The sequence below is a fragment of the Ranitomeya variabilis genome, chromosome 1, assembly GCF_051348905.1.
Source record: "Ranitomeya variabilis isolate aRanVar5 chromosome 1, aRanVar5.hap1, whole genome shotgun sequence".
Taxonomy (NCBI): domain Eukaryota; kingdom Metazoa; phylum Chordata; class Amphibia; order Anura; family Dendrobatidae; genus Ranitomeya; species Ranitomeya variabilis.
In genome coordinates, this window is record NC_135232.1 from 44,814,825 (window position 1) to 44,827,297 (window position 12,473).

The 12,473-nt window shown below is 45.1% G+C and overlaps 1 protein-coding gene across 2 annotated transcripts in view; it reads right to left on the reverse strand.

Moving 5' to 3' along the window:
- Positions 1 to 347: 347 nt before the first annotated feature.
- Positions 348 to 12,473, reverse strand: part of CCBE1 (collagen and calcium binding EGF domains 1) — a 393,824-nt gene continuing 381,698 nt past the window's right edge. Inside the window, exons 7-11 of one of the 2 annotated variants that reach the window (XM_077282937.1) lie at positions 3,991 to 4,111; positions 2,751 to 2,890; positions 1,931 to 1,966; positions 1,551 to 1,586; positions 348 to 903 (exon numbers count right to left, since the gene is read on the reverse strand). In XM_077282937.1, coding sequence (XP_077139052.1) covers positions 670 to 903; positions 1,551 to 1,586; positions 1,931 to 1,966; positions 2,751 to 2,890; positions 3,991 to 4,111 — 567 coding nt within the window. In that variant the 3' untranslated portion in view covers positions 348 to 669. The remainder of the gene's footprint in view (positions 904 to 1,550; positions 1,587 to 1,930; positions 1,967 to 2,750; positions 2,891 to 3,990; positions 4,112 to 12,473) is intronic. The other variant, XM_077282945.1, reaches the window with a different exon arrangement.

Genomic DNA, 12,473 nt, shown 5'->3' on the forward strand with positions numbered 1-12,473 from the left:
AACCCTCTGGCTCCGGTTATGTCCTGCGGGGAGAGAAGATCCGCCGTACTGAAATACGTCATGCATGAATGAAAGGGAAAGATGGGTGACCGTAAAGGTATTAAAATATAACTTTTATTAGTAACCACCTAAAAATAGTGCCCTTCGTTTGATAAGGTCCCCCTTAGAATTAAGAGAGACCCACAAAAAAAAAAAAAAAAAAAGAATACCATTCACTCCTTCTCCTACACGTGCGGACTTATATGAGGCAGCACATTAATTGGAGGGCTCCAAATTATTAGCGGAGGTTTTTGACAATACGTCTTCCCAAAAACTTTATAAATGTTGTAGCCAATCTGTCCATTAAGTTTTGCAAAAATTCACTTGTGGTCACAACTGATTTTTTTTTTTTTTTTTTTAGAAATTGCCTTAAACTTTTCTAAAAAACATTGTCTAATTTTCTATATATTTCCTCTGAGAACACGGATCTCCAGTCGACCATCTTGGAATGCGACTCTTAAGTTTCTGTACAATTGAGAAGCAACATAATAATACAAATAATAATATTAATAACAATTAAAAAAAAAAAAACAGAAAAAAAAAATAGATACTCTTTCCATTATCAGTGCATCGTTTTATACAATTGAAGACATATAAAATTATTTCTCCCGTCCCAGTCCCCGGCGTTGGTTAATGATGGCTTGTTTTCTCTGTTCTTAGGTTCTTTGTCACAGTTCGATGTTTATAGTCCTCTCCGGAACCAAAGTCCACTGACTCGTGATGGTTGGAGAACTCTTGAGGTAATGGAAACTCTTCGGTGGAGGAATGGGATCGATGGCCAAAAACTTTATCTTGAAGTTCCGCGATGTCGTTCCGGATGTCGGCCATCATTAGTAATAAGAAGTCAAAGGAACCTGGGGGGCCCTGAGGGTGCAAAGGATGAAACATAAAATATAATGTAAAACTAACGTGAAAGAAATATATAATCTAGTAATAAAATATATTTATGATTATGAAATATAATCCACATTAGCGTTCATCACTAATAGTGAACCTACAACAACGGAAAAAAAAAGAGTTTAAATGGTCCAAAGATCCTGAAAGATACAACTCACCATCCGAAATCCACAGCAATTTAAAGAAATGTTATCACTCGTCATTAATGTGTATTTTTGTCTGTATCCGGCGCTGTTTTTCTTTTGTTTCTGCACCTCTCTGTTCCTGAGATACCACCCTCTCTTCCCTGTATATAAATCGTTTTTTTTTTAGCCAACTGGGTGTGGTCATCAAGAAGACACCCACACCTAGTTGGCTAAAAAAAACTAGTTTTATATACAGGGAGGAGGAGGCCATATCTCAGGAACTTGAAAAATGTAATTCCAAACTCAGCCTGATGGGGCACTGTTTTTTTTAAGTCTTGTACCAATGTCTATAGATTAATGGATAGAGCAGAGCGAAACTTAAATTTAGAGAGATAAATACTTTAGGATTAGGATCCGAAACCTTCTACCAAACATAAAGCTTTTATTTTCCAATTGTTTGGATTTAGATAAAACAAACTCCGCACTTACCGGAAGTCCTCTTGGTCCTGGAGCTCCTCGGTCACCCTGGAAAAGGAAAACATGGCGTGGTAAGGACCCAAGGACAAACAACTATAAATACGATTCCCAGTGTCGCCCTCTATGGGCAGATTTTAGTCCCAATCAGTTTCTGGGTGAAAGGCCGCTTCAGCTGGAATATTGGTGACTGACAACCTGTATGAGAGCTACGAGCAGGAGAGGGGTTGTCATCCAGATAATCAGTTATAAAAGGAATAAAAGAGTTCCGGAACAGAAGTTTTAAGGAACTGACATTCTGATGATTTTTTTTTAATTAGATCTCTTCTTTCCTCGTTATTATTTGTATAATACAAAGGTGAAAGAACACAATAAAATAATTGTCTGCTACTGACCTTCAGTCCATCCTTTCCTGATGCCCCTGGAGGACCCTGCAAATAACCAGATTACTATAGAGTTAGAAAACTTTGTATTGTGTATATACAGCATACTAGTGATAGACAGAAACACACATAGGATATGGAATAACAGATAATAGAATGTTAGATAGAAAGATCAATCCGTATGAGAGATAGATAATAGATAGATAATAAATAGATAATAGATAGATAAATAGATATATTAACAAATAGATAATAGATACATAGATGATAGATAATAGATAGATGATTGATAGATAATAGATAGATAATAGATAGATATATTACAGATAATAGATAGATAAATAGATAAATAAATAATAAATAGATAATAGATATATACGGTACATAGATGATAGATAATAGATAGACAATATATAGATAACAGATAGGTAATAGATAGATAATAGATAGATAATAGATAGATAATAAATAAATAATAGATAGATAATACATAGATAATATATAGATAATAGATGATAGATAATACATAGATAATAGATAGATAGATAATAGATAATAGATAGATAGAAGGAAAACATCTGCAAGCAGTTTGTATGTTCCCCCCATGTTTCCCCCGGGTTCTCCGGTTTCCTCCCACATTCCATAGAGATACTGATAGGGAATGTAGACTGTGAGCCCCAATGGGGACAGCGATGATAATGTGTGTAAAGCGCTGTGGAATTAATGACGTTATATAAGTGAGTAAAATAAATATAAATGATAGATAAATAGAAGATAGATGGGTGGCTAGAGAGAACATAGATAGAGAGGAGACACTTTGCTCAGCACTAACCACAGGTCCTCGCCTTCCTTGTTTAATAGGAGATATCTCTGGAGAAGGCCCCATTGGTCCCATGAATCCCCGTGGGCCGGGAGGACCTGGTGGTCCAGGCAGACCAGGGTGACCAGCGCTTCCTTTTGGGCCAGGTAATCCTTTAATAACAAAAAATAATCATCATTTTTTTAGCACAATGTTCTTTGATTACAGTGAGCCAACCACAATGTGCCAGTGAGGAGCTCGCTTCTTAATAACCCTGGAGCTTCTACGTGAGCGCTAATATCAGTAGCTAAGCCAGCCCCCTTCTAGCTCAGCCAACCCTCTTGTGCCATCAAGGAAATGCTGTCGAGCACTGGGGCTGAAGTGCAGCGACAGGGACCAGCGGACCTTAGCGACAATGGGGGGATTCTAATAAAAGTATACTGGCAAGGTGAATAATTTACTATGCAAAAGAGTTCTCCATTGAAAAATGTTAAAGGGAATGTCAGCAATTTTTTGCTTTGAAATGTCAGAGCAGCATAATGTTCTGGAAGAGACAATGATTCCAATGATGTGTCACTTACTAGGCTGTGTTTTGAGGTTTCAATACAATCAGTGTTTTATCAGCAGAAGATTATCATTAAAGGACAACTGGCCTCATGCCTCCTGGTCCAACCACAGAGAAAGCTGTGATATGGAGTTATACAGGGCTCATCAGCTGAGCTCTGCCAGATCTGGAGCAGAGAAAACTGTGATTCTATCCTAACTTCTGCACCCAGTAAACGAAAAGACACATCGCTGGAATCAGGGTCTCTGCCCCTACATCATGCTGCTCTTTGACGAGGTATATAAAAACTGCTGATTCCCTGTAAAACCTATTCCAAGGATGGGTGATAACTTATAGCCGTCCTACTGTACCTTACTGGAGCTAAAAGCGCCTAGTTCTGCCGATCAGTGGGAATTCCAGCGGTCGGAACCCCACCGATTAATTTCTTTTCACTGTGCAGCCCCTTTAAAGCTGTTCCAATTTTTTTTTCTTTTTTTTTCACAGAAAATGAAGAATTATTGTCATTTTTTAGAACTGATATTTTTATAGATAGGATTTTTGTTATACCTTTTTGCGTATTTTGCTAATGTAATGGGTCTGGGGCGGGCGCACTTTTGTGGTTGACTTGTTGCCTTACTTTTTCGTCTCTTTATTTCGGACTTGCTAGTAAAGTTCTGCACATGGTCAGGACTTATAAATATAGACACATAAAGCTGTTCATGGTCCTACCTGGGGGTCCTTGCGTTCCCGGTAACCCAGGTGGTCCCTGGACGTACATGGTGGAGGCCAGCACTTTGTCAGCGGTGATGTGTTTGCTGGATTCGGAAACACTGTTCGGTAATAACGCCAGCTGAAAGCCGAGAGACAAAGTATCATTCACTGAAGGTGCAAGAGAATAATTAAAAACGCTCGATTTACAATTATCTTGCCGTTTAGACAGGCTGCCGATCACCAGATCAACTAGTAAAATTCCTGTTAATCTTTTATGCAGCATAAAAAAAAAATCATCGTTCTCGGCAGCACATGCAAAAAAAGACTCCCGCTGCCGAGAACTATGGCTGCTTACACGCACTGAGCGATCTAGTATAGCGCATCGTATCCTTTGGTCTCCCTTTCTAAGAGTAAGTTCACACTAGGCTTTTTTTCAGGTTTTTCTTGCGTTTTTTTGCAGTGTTTTTTATGCGTTTTTTTGTCAGTTTTTTTTACGGCGGTTTTGGCATGCTAGATTTGTCTTTTGTGCATGCTGATACTATAGTGTTGGAAAAAAAAAGTCCCATTCCTTAGAATCAGGTTTTGGCACAAAAAAAGCTGCAAAAACCTGATACTTGCGTTTTTTCAGCGTTATTTCACCACCCATTCAAGTCAATGGGTGAAAAACTCTGAAAGAAGTGACATTCTCTATGTCCAAATATTATCAAAGCACAAAATACTGATGACAAAAAAATCAATGTGTGTGCGTGAGATTTCTGAAATCTCATAGGCTTTGTTGGCGCTGTAAAACGCAGCAGAAAAATTTTCATTTTTTTATATAATTTTCTCAAGCATGAAAGTTTTGATTCCTTGTGAATTACTTTATTACAGATTTGTCTTCATTTTTGTAAAAAATAAAAATAAAAAATGGCAAGGACAGTGTATGAGAGCATATTCCTTTGGAGTACAGATGATGGCAGTGATGGGGCAGCCTCTGTCTCCTCCTCTGAATGATCTGTCTCCTCCTCTGACCCATCACTGCCATCATCTGTACTCCTAATGTGTACGCTCGGATATCAATGCACCTGAAGGCAGCGAATAGAATGGGGAAAGGTAGGAATTAGGAAGACACATGCAATTTTTCTTTTTACATTAATTAAGACAAACTGCCTAATAAAGTTATTTGAAAAGTTTCTTAACTTTCCATGCTAAAAAATAATTAAGAAAAAAATAAATCAAAGTCTCGTTATCCTTTAAGGACATTGGAGGTTACATATAATAAAGATACAAATCAGCCGTGTCATTCTCTGGGGAAAGTGTCAGACTTTATCACACCCTTGAGACTTTAAGGCCTTAAAAATCCATGTCAAAATGGCTGTAAAATCCTGATATTAAGATGAGCATCAAGTTTTATTGTGTCTCCTTAAATTATTGCGCAGAGGAACCACATATCCACACTTCTTTCTCTTTATGGTTCGTTCACCCTGGGATCTGCAGCAGCTGATATATCCAAGCTCCTTTCTTGTTGTGTGGCACACAATTGTACCAGGTGAGCAATTTCCCTGCTATTAAACCCCCTCTTTTATCAGATAAGACCCTATTCTGGATTCCAATTATCTCTTGTATTACACCCAGCCTGACTGACATCTGCAGCTTGTACTGAGCAGTGTGAGATCTCAGCAGCAGCAGCAGGGAAGAGGAACACTGAGGAGCTGTCCATCAGGCTAGATGGAGAGAGGTTCATCAACAGGGACGAGGGACAGTAAAGAACTGTCAGTCAGTCTAGGTGGGAAGAGATTCAACAGCTGGGAGGAGGGATACTGAGGACTTGTACATCAGGCTAGGTGAAGAAAGGTTCAGTAGCAGGGAGGAGGGACACTGAAGAGTTGTCTATCAGGCTAGATGAAGAGAAGTTCATCAACAGAAAGGAGGGACATTAAAGAACTATCAGTCAGTCTAGGTGGGAAAAGATTTACCAGCTGGGAGGAGGGACACCGAGAACTTGTACATCAGACTAGGTGAAGAGAGGTTCTGTAGCAGGGAGGAGGGACACTGAGGATATGTCAGTCAATATAAATGGGTGGAGATTCAGCAGTAGGAAAGAGGGAAATTGAGGACCTATCCATCAGGCTAGGTGGAAAAAGGTTAAGCGGCAGGGATGAGGGACACTGAGGATCTGTCCATCAGAGTAGGAGGAGAGAGGTACAGTGGTGGGAGAGGAGCTGTCAGATGGGTGGAGGTTCACCAGCAGGGAGGAGGGACATTGAGGACCTGTTCATCAACCTATGTGGGGAGAGGTTCAGTAGCAGGAGGGAGGAGGGACATTGAGGACCTGTTCATCAGACTATGTGGGGTGAGGTTCAGTAGCAGAAGGGAGGAGGGACACTGAGGACCTGTTCATCAGACTATGTGGCGAGAGGTTCAGTAGCAGGAGGGAGGAGGGACACTGAGGACCTGTTCATCAGACTATGTTGCGAGAGGTTCAGTAGCAGGAGGGAGGAGGGACACTGAGGACCTGTTCATCAGACTATGTGGCAAGAGGTTCAGCAGCAGGAGGGAGGAGGGACATTGAGGACCTGTTCATCAGACTATGTGGGGAGAGTGTTATGGACTGGTAATTTAGGAGCGACATGCGACTAGCTCTGGGCAGGTGGTAACTATACAGACCGCAGTTCCTGATCTTAACACAACACTAGCAGTAGCCGTGGGATGTTCCTGTCACTCCCTGGACACCTCGTCACAGCCGGAGAGCTAGCTACCCCTAAAGGTAGAAACAGGAAAGCTATCTTGCCTCAGAGAAAATCCCCAAAGGATAGGACAGCCCCCCACAAATATTGACTGTGAGAGGAGAAGGAAATGACATACGTAGTATGAAACAAGATTTATCAAAGGAGGCCAATTCTAGCTAGATAGACAGTAAGGAAAGAAACACTGTGCGGTCAGTAATAAAAACTAGAAAAAGTCCACCGCAGAGATATGCAAAAATCTCCACACCTGACTAAAGGTGTGGAGGGCAAAAACTGCAGCCCAGAGCTTCCAGCTTAGCTGAATAGATCCATACTGATAAGCTGGACAAATGAGCAAAACATAGAATGTGCTGAACAATAAAGTCCACAACAAGTGGACTGCAAAAGGACAAAAGGACTTATCTTTGCTGAACTGGACAGAGTGTCAGGGAAATCCAAAAGAGCAGTGGCTCCAAGCAGGAACAATTGACAACTGGCATTGATTGAGGAATAAGGCCAGACTAAAATAGCCGAGTCAGAAAGACGATCAGTGGGAGCAGCAGCTGATGCTAAATCCAAGAAGCAGCTATACCACTGAAAACCACAGGAGGGAGCCCAAGAGCAGAATTCACAAAAGTGCTACTTACAACCACCGGAGGGAGCCCAAGAGCGGAATTCACAACAGGAGAGGTTCAGTAGCAGGAGGGAGGAGGGACATTGAGGACCTGTTCATCAGACTATGTGGCGAGAGGTTCAGTAGCAGGAGGAAGGAGGGACATTGAGGACCTGTTCATCAGACTATGTGGCGAGAGGTTCAGTAGCAGGAGGAAGGAGGGACATTGAGGACCTGTTCATCAGAATATGTGGCGAGAGGTTCAGTAGCAGGAGGGAGGAGGGACACTGAGGACCTGTTCATCAGACTATGTGGCAAGAGGTTCAGTAGTAGGAGGGAGGAAGGACATTGAGGACCTGTTCATCAGACAATGTGGCGAGAGGTTCAGTAGCAGGAGGGACATTGAGGACCTGTTTATCAGACTATGTGGGGAGAGGTTCAGTAGCAGAAGGGAGGAGGGACTTGAGGACCTGTTCATCAGACTATGTGGGAAGAGGTTCAGTAGCAGGAGGGAGGAGGGACATTGAGGACCTGTTCATCAGACTATGTGGCGAGAGGTTCAGTAGCAGGAGGGCATTGAGGACCTGTTCATCAGACTATGTGGGGAGAGGTTCAGTAGCAGAAGGGAGGAGGGACACTGAGGACCTGTTCATCAGACTATGTGGCGAGAGGTTCAGTAGCAGGAGGGAGGAGGGACACTGAGGACCTGTTCATCAGACTATGTGGCAAGAGGTTCAGCAGCAGGAGGGAGGAGGGACATTGAGGACCTGTTCATCAGACTATGTGGGAAGAGGTTCAGTAGCAGGAGGGAGGAGGGACATTGAGGACCTGTTCATCAGACTATGTGGCGAGAGGTTCAGTAGCAGGAGGGCATTGAGGACCTGTTCATCAGACTATGTGGGGAGAGGTTCAGTAGCAGAAGGGAGGAGGGACATTGAGGACCTGTTCATCAGACTATGTGGCAAGAGGTTCAGTAGCAGGAGGAAGGAGGGACACTGAGGACCTGTTCATCAGACTATGTGGCAAGAGGTTCAGTAGCAGGAGGAAGGAGTGACATTGAGGACCTGTTCATCAGACTATGTGGCGAGAGGTTCAGAAGCAGGAGGGAGGAGGGACATTGAGGACCTGTTCATCAGACTATGTGGGGTGAGGTTCAGTAGCAGAAGGGAGGAGGGACACTGAGGACCTCTTCATCAGACTATGTGGCGAGAGGTTCAGTAGCAGGAGGGAGGAGGGACACTGAGGACCTGTTCATCAGACTATGTGGTGAGAGGTTCAGTAGCAGGAGGGAGGAGGGACACTGAGGACCTGTTCATCAGACTATGTGGCAAGAGGTTCAGCAGCAGGAGGGAGGAGGGACATTGAGGACCTGTTCTGTTGTGAACTGTGTTTCTGGGCTCCCTCTGGTGGTCACTAACGGTATTGTGTTAGGTATGTCTTGTTGCAGGCCTGAGCTCCAGCTGTGTCGTTAAGCAGCGGGTGTTTCCTATTTGAGTCTCCTCTGGACTCAGTCTCTTGCCTGGCATCGTTGTATCCAGACCTATTTGGTCTCCTCCGGATTCCTTTCAGTCTGCCTCATGCAAGAAAAGCTAAGTCTGTTTTGTACAATTTGGATCGTTTGCATTATTCAGTGTTTTTGTCCAGCTTGCTTTACATTTGATTTTTGACTCGCTGGAAGCTCTAGGGTGCTGATATTCTCCCTCCACACCGTCAGTCGATGTGGGGGTTCTTGAATGTTCAGCGTGGATGTTTTGTAGGGTTTTCTGCTAACCGAATAGTCCACTATCTATTTTCTGCTATCTAGACTATTGGGCCTCACTTTGCTGAATCTAGTTCATCTCTACGTTTGTGTGTTCCTCTTGCCTCACCGTTATTATTTGTTGGGGGCTTTCTATATCTTTGGGGTTCAATTTCTCTGGAGGCAAGCGAGGTCTTATTTTTTCCCTCTAGGGGTAGTCAGTTCTCCGGCTGGCTCGGGACGTCTAGAACCAACGTAGGCACGTTCACCGGCTACTTTTAGTAGTTTGTGTCAGGATCAGGTATGCGGTTAGCCCAGTTTCCACCTCCCTAGAGCAGTATTTATATTTTTGCTATCTTGCCGGAATATCAGAGATCCTCTGCCATTGGGATCATAACACTGTTCATCAGACTATGTGGGAAGAGGTTCAGTAGCGGGAGGGAACAGGGACATTGAGGACCTGTTCATCAGACTATGTGGCGAGAGGTTCAGTAGCAGGAGGAAGGAGGGACATTGAGGACCTGTTCATCAGACTATGTGGCAAGAGGTTCAGTAGCAGGAGGAAGGAGGGACATTGAGGACCTGTTCATCAGAATATGTGGCGAGAGGTTCAGTAGCAGGAGGGAGGAGGGACATTGAGGACCTTTTCATCAGACTATGTGGGGAGAGGTTCAGTAGCAGAATGGAGGAGGGACATTGAGGACCTGTTCATCAGACTATGTGGCAAGAGTTTCAGTAGCAGGAGGAAGGAGGGACATTGAGGACCTGTGCATCAGACTATGTGGTGAGAGGTTCAGTAGCAGGAGGGAGGAGGGACATTGAGGACCTGTTCATCAGACTATGTGTGGGGAGGTTCAGTAGCAGAAGGGAGAAGGGACATTGAGGACCTGTTCATCAGACTATGTGGCGGGAGGTTCAGTAGCAGGAGGGAGGAGGGACACTGAGGACCTGTTCATCAGACTATGTGGCAAGAGGTTCAGTAGTAGGAGGGAGGAAGGACATTGAGGACCTGTTCATCAGACTATGTGGCGAGAGGTTCAGTAGCAGGAGGGAGGAGGGACATTGAGGACCTGTTCATCAGACTATGTGGGGAGAGGTTCAGTAGCAGAAGGGAGGAGGGACATTGAGGACCTGTTCATCAGACTATGTGGCAAGAGGTTCAGTAGCAGGAGGAAGGAGGGACACTGAGGACCTGTTCATCAGACAATGTGGTAAGAGGTTCAGTAGCAGGAGGAAGGAGTGACATTGAGGACCTGTTCATCAGACTATTTGGCGAGAGGTTCAGTAGCAGGAGGGAGGAGGGACATTGAGGACCTCTTCATCAGACTATGTGGGGAGAGGTTCAGTAGCAGAAGGGAGGAGGGACATTGAGGACCTGTTCATCAGACTATGTGGCGAGAGGTTCAGTAGCAGGAGGGAGGAGGGACATTGAGGACCTCTTCATCAGACTATGTGGGGAGTTCAGTAGCAGAAGGGAGGAGGGACATTGAGGACCTGTTCATCAGACAATGTGGCGGGAGGTTCAGTAGCAGGAGGAAGGAGGGACATTGAGGACCTGTTCATCAGGCTATGTGGCAAGAGGTTCAGTAGCAGGAAGAAGGAGGGACATTGAGGACCTGTTCATCAGACTATGTGGTGAGAGGTTCAGTAGCAGGAGGGAGGAGGGACATTGAAGACCTGTTCATCAGACTATGTGGGGAGAGGTTCAGTAGCAGAAGGGAGGAGGGACATTGAGGACCTGTTCATCAGACTATGTGGCAAGAGGTTCAGTAGCAGGAGGAAGTAGGGACATTGAGGACCTGTTCATCAGACTATGTGGCGAGAGGTTCAGTAGCAGGAGGGAGGAGGGATATTGAGGACCTGTTCATCAGACTATGTTGGGAGAGGTTCAGTAGCAGAAGGGAGGAGGGACATTGAGGACCTGTTCATCAGACTATGTGGCGAGAGGTTCAGTAGCAGGAGGGAGGAGGGACACTGAGGACCTGTTCATCAGACTATGTGGCAAGAGGTTCAGTAGTAGGAGGGAGGAGGGACATTGAGGACCTGTTCATCAGACTATGTGGCGAGAGGTTCAGTAGCAGGAGGGAGGAGGGACATTGAGGACCTGTTCATCAGACTATGTGGGGAGAGGTTCAGTAGCAGAAGGGAGGAGGGACATTGAGGACCTTTTCATCAGACTATGTGGGGAGAGGTTCAGAGGCAGAAGGGAGGAGGGACATTGAGGACCTGTTCATCAGACTATGTGTCAAGAGGTTCAGTAGCAGGAGGAAGGAGGGACACTGAGGACCTGTTCATCAGACTATGTGGAGAGAGGTTCAGTAACAGGAGGAAGGAGGGACATTGAGGACCTGTTGATCAGACTATGTGGCGAGAGGTTCAGTAGCAGGAGCGAGGAGGGACATTGAGGACCTGTTCATCAGACTATGTGGGGAGAGGTTCAGTAGCAGAAGGGAGGAGGGACATTGAGGACCTGTTCATCAGACTATGTGGCGAGAGGTTCAGTAGCAGGAGGGAGGAGCGACATTGAGGACCTCTTCATTAGACTGTGTGGGGAGTTCAGTAGCAGACGGGAGGAGAGACATTGAGGACCTGTTCATCAGACAATGTGGCGAGAGGTTCAGTAGCAGGAGGAAGGAGGGACATTGAGGACCTGTTCATCAGGCTATGTGGCAAGAGGTTCAGTAGGAGGAAGAAGGAGGGACATTGAGGACCTGTTCATCAGACTATGTGGTGAGAGGTTCAGTAGCAGGAGGGAGGAGGGACATTGAAGACCTGTTCATCAGACTATGTGGGGAGAGGTTCAGTAGCAGAAGGGAGGAGGGACATTGAGGACCTGTTCATCAGACTATGTGGCAAGAGGTTCAGTAGCAGGAGGAAGGAGGGACATTGAGGACCTGTTCATCAGACTGTGTGGCGAGAGGTTCAGTAGCAGAAGGGAGGAGGGACATTGAGGACCTGTTCATCAGACTATGTGGCAAGAGGTTCAGTAGCAGGAGGGAGGAGGAACATTGAGGACCTGTTCATCAGACTATGTGGTGAGAGGTTCAGTAGCAGGAGGGAGGAGGGACATTGAGGACCTGTTCATCAGACTATGTGGGGAGAGGTTCAGTAGCAGAAGGGAGGAGGGACATTGAGGACCTGTTCATCAGACTATGTGGCAAGAGGTTCAGTAGCAGGAGGAAGGAGGGACACTGAGGACCTGTTCATCAGACTATGTGGTGAGAGGTTCAGTAGCAGGAGGGAGGAGGGACATTGGGGACCTGTTCATCAGACTATGTGGGGAGAGGTTCAGTAGCAGAAGGGAGGAGGGACATTGAGGACCTGTTCATCAGACTATGTGGCAAGAGGTTCAGTAGCAGGAGGAAGGAGGGACACTGAGGACCTGTTCATCAGACTATGTGGCGAGAGGTTCAGTAACAGGAGGAAGGAGGGACATTGAGGACCT